Source organism: Euphorbia lathyris, chromosome 2 (genome assembly GCF_963576675.1).
Source record: "Euphorbia lathyris chromosome 2, ddEupLath1.1, whole genome shotgun sequence".
Lineage (NCBI taxonomy): Eukaryota > Viridiplantae > Streptophyta > Magnoliopsida > Malpighiales > Euphorbiaceae > Euphorbia > Euphorbia lathyris.
This window is the reverse complement of record NC_088911.1, coordinates 16,290,482-16,294,518: the sequence shown is the minus strand read 5'-3', so window position 1 is coordinate 16,294,518 and position 4,037 is coordinate 16,290,482. Positions and strand designations below refer to the sequence as shown.

Below are 4,037 nucleotides of genomic sequence, written 5' to 3'. Positions count from 1 at the left end.
CTATCAATTATTTATTTCTAGTTACATTAAGTTCTCGCTTGCCAGATTAATTAGTTATGAACATCTCATTTAATTAAAAAAATCATTATTCATTTCATGTATTTGAAATTATATCTATAGTTCGAAAAAAAAAAATTTAGTTTCTCTATAATTATATTACACGTCAAAAACAGTTTTTAAACTGTGAAAAATTCAAATTTCGAATACATATGAAATGATAACACTCTGTTATTTAAATTTTACAAAACTTTTTTTTAATCATCAAAAACTTAATGTAACAAAAAAAAAAAAGTCAAGAATTTAATGCATTCAAATAAATAATCAGGAATTTATCATCATAATTTATAATTAGAAGTCGTGCTGCTAATAGCATTATAGAGAATTTTCTTTTGGCAAAAAGCATTTTAGTTGAAGGGTCACGTTTATTTTATCCACCATAATTAGGTGAATGCAAATAGTTCTCAAACCATCAACAAGATATACATGAAACACAGGGTTAAATTACAGCCATACCCCTAAACTTTGCACTTACTTTCATTATAATCGCCTGAACTTTATGACCATTGAACTTTGGGGTCTACTAATATAATATCCCCTCTTAACATTGACCAACTCAAAATGATTGAAGGTGATCTTAAAATAAAAAAAGTACAAATTATTTAAAACCACATGTTCTATCGAACCATCATGTTCCATTTTGCAAATCACAATTTTTGAAACTTTCTCTCACTAAACGACTATTTTATCTCTCTTAATCAAACAACAACTAAATGACATTAAAAACAAAACTTCAAGAATTAAAGTTTCTTAAAATATCTTTTCCATCAACTCTATAATGAAGAATTATATGTTATTGGGGAGATCATTTTGATCGATGTTAAAAGGGACCATTATTTTAGTAAGTGCAGAGTCCAAAGACCATAATAATGTTCGATTTTGAAGTTCAGATGCCATAATGAAAGTATGAGCAAAGTGCAGGGTCCATAGATATAATTTACCCGAAACATAGGGTTTGATGTCTATCCCTCCTCAATTAAGTCAAATCTTTTTACAATAATTAAAAATAAAAAAAACAATAAAAGCATCATACCATATGTGGTTGATTTGGCAAAAAAAAAACAAAGGTATACACATTGTATTCCTATTAAGAAAGTTTGAAGCAAAAGATTCAAGGAACTTGCTTACATAAGATGAGACTACCATTTCACAATTGTGCAAAGTTAGTGCTGTTTTTCACTGTTTTCACTCGGCTTCCCCATTTGACTGCCTTTAGATTCTTTTTTTGATCCAAAGATTAACTCTTTTGCAGAATTCTCTGCTGATAGTATGGCCTTCTTAATCTGCCATTGCAAAATCATGTCAATATTCATATCCGACATAGCAGACGCGTGACAACCACATTTGTGCCACGTGGCACATCCTAAGCCACAATTTAGAAAAATAAAATCACATCCTTATCCAACATAAGGCTTAATTGAAATATAGTCAACTGTCTTTAGTGTCACGTTAACACCCGGGTGAATTGTTTACCCAAATTGACTAGAATGACTTGGACAAGAAAACCGAGCGATTCTCATATATGCTTAAAACATGAAACCAATCACTACTCAACCAGAAAATATCCCAAACCATCATAATCAAGAACAATGCTCAACAAATGATCATATCAAGAAACATAGAGTTGATATAATAGCAAGATTTCCCCTAAAGCAAGAGTTTGGCTCTATAGTCTCAACCACTATATGCATGAGCCAATGTACAAAAACACATACTTGTTCTTTCCCATCAATCATAATATTTCAATTCTAAAAGAATTTGTGCAAAAGGGGGAGACAACTCATGCCTAAGGTATGTAATAATTAGGTGTGAGATCGGTTCAATTCAATCTAGGGATGTGAAAGTCTCCAATCTAACGTGCTATTCTGTTTGGTCCTAAAAAAAGTCAACCGTTCAATCTGATTCTAGATCTTTTCATTTGGATATTCAGTTCGGTTCAAGAAACTCCAAAATAGGTGCTCAATGTAAGCTATATATAACAATTTGGTTTGATCCTAGAAAAATTTAATTGTTCAATCAAATTCTAAATCTTTTTATTTGAGTATCCGGAGTAAGAATCTCCAAGATCCGTGTTGAAGCATAGTAAATTAGTAATATTCATTCAATTGCAAGCAAGAAAAGAGCTTTAGAACCAAGGAAGACTCCAGGGAGAAAGATAAAAAAAAAATGGGTGCATAGGCTTAGTAACATCCACCATCAACCTGCCATGTTTTTCTTTTCCAATGAATAGTAACTGGATAAGTGGATAGCAATGAACAGTAGACAGTAACAACAACAAACAGATCAACAAACTAGGGGAACCTATGTTGCACGGACACTTCTAGTTACTTGCGTTTCTGTGTTTCGTGTCCATGTCCATTTCATGTCTCTATCCATTTTCGTTTGTAAGCTATTTTGTGAAGGTTATGTTTTAGAAATAATGCTCCATGGGAACTTAAATTAAAGCAAAGCAGATTTCATCCTTGCACAAGAAAAAAGCTAAAACTCCATCATTTCATCAACATGATCGATCCCAAGTCGGTCAAGTCAAAATAATATCAATAAGTAACTCCAAAAACCCCTCCAGCAGTTTTCAGTTTTGAATTAAGAAGGCATCACATGAATCTGTAAATCTAAATACCTAATTGAATATGTAAATCCAAATACCCAATTGAATATGTAATAAATCCCATTAAAATTAAGAAGGCTGATGCGGTTAATTTCAAAATACTGAGAAAGCAGCAAGAAAATTTCCAAAACTACAGATAAGGACAGCAGAAAATGAAATAAAAAAAGAAAATTTCAATAAAGAGGGGACTTACTGGGTCGAAAAAATTAGGTTCAGGGCCATAGTCAGCAGTTAAGAGGAAATAGGAAGCAACAACAGTAGCCACCATGGTTGTTCTCCTTACTATCTTGTCTGTTTGAGGATTCATCTTCGATTATCTCTGCTCTAACTTTCGTTTCTCCGATTATTTTGGGTTTTACAGTGAAATAGGGGAAGGGATTTAGGAACTTGGCAGAAAGAGTTCGAAGCACTGATTCTCGTAATAGCCTTTATCTGTTAATGGCAAAAACCATAATTAAGCCCCGATAATTTATTTTTTTGACATTGAGCTTTTGATCATTAATTCTGCGATTTTGATAGTTTAAGGTTCTAATTAATTTTAAAATCCTAGTTTAGAAAGCCAAAGCCAATAATTTATTATCCATCTCATTTTTACATATTCAATCTCTTAGAAAACATATAAAGTTCATACTTTTTTATTATTATTAACCTTTTTATCATTCAGCCTATTTTTTTAGATTTTTAATTTATATTCGGTATAAATAATTAGATAAAGAATAATAGAGTAACAATGTAATTTTATATGGCACTCTAACAGTCTTAAAAGATAAGATATGTTTAATTAAAATTTAAAAAAAAATAGATAAAAGAACCAAAAGTTAACGGTAAGATAAATATTTTATAATATGTTTTTTAAAATAGATGGAACGTACAATATGTTATTTAAAAATGTAAGGATGTAAATTGTTTTTTTTTTTTTTGGAACAATCTCTCAATTTGACTTTAATATTTTGGTTGGAAGTGTAAATTTAGCCCAACATTTTTAAGCTTGGGCAATTTTAATTTTATTCAATATAAAAATTTGAAGTAATTGGTTTGATATCGTATTTTCCAAATAAGTTTATCAGTTGAAGTAGTTTCGTACATTTTTTTTATTATTTGTAACTATATTAATAATATAATAAACATTTTTTTTGTTATTTGTAATTATGTTAGTAACAGACTACATATCTTATACATAATTGATGTTCGAAAGGTGCGATGTGACAACTAAATAACAGTCAAACCATCATTTTCAAAATTTCAGTAATATAAAGCTAAAACTGATGTTACTTTAAGATATTAGGACTAAATTTATATCATTTTATATATTAAAGTCAAATATATACTTCTTCGGAAAATTTAGATCAAATTTGAACATTATCCTCTTTTA

The 4,037-nt window shown here is 29.9% G+C and overlaps 1 protein-coding gene across 1 annotated transcript; it reads right to left on the bottom strand.

The window, feature by feature from the left end:
* Nucleotides 1–962: 962 nt before the first annotated feature.
* Nucleotides 963–3,087, bottom strand: LOC136217271 (uncharacterized). Its single transcript, XM_066003866.1, has 2 exons — nucleotides 2,859–3,087; nucleotides 963–1,340 (listed from the first exon to the last, which is right to left on the bottom strand). The coding sequence occupies exons 1-2, from the start codon at nucleotides 2,970–2,972 to the stop codon at nucleotides 1,221–1,223; spliced, it is 234 nt and encodes a 77-aa protein (XP_065859938.1). The 5' UTR covers nucleotides 2,973–3,087; the 3' UTR covers nucleotides 963–1,220.
* Between the last annotated feature and the right edge of the window lie 950 nt (nucleotides 3,088–4,037).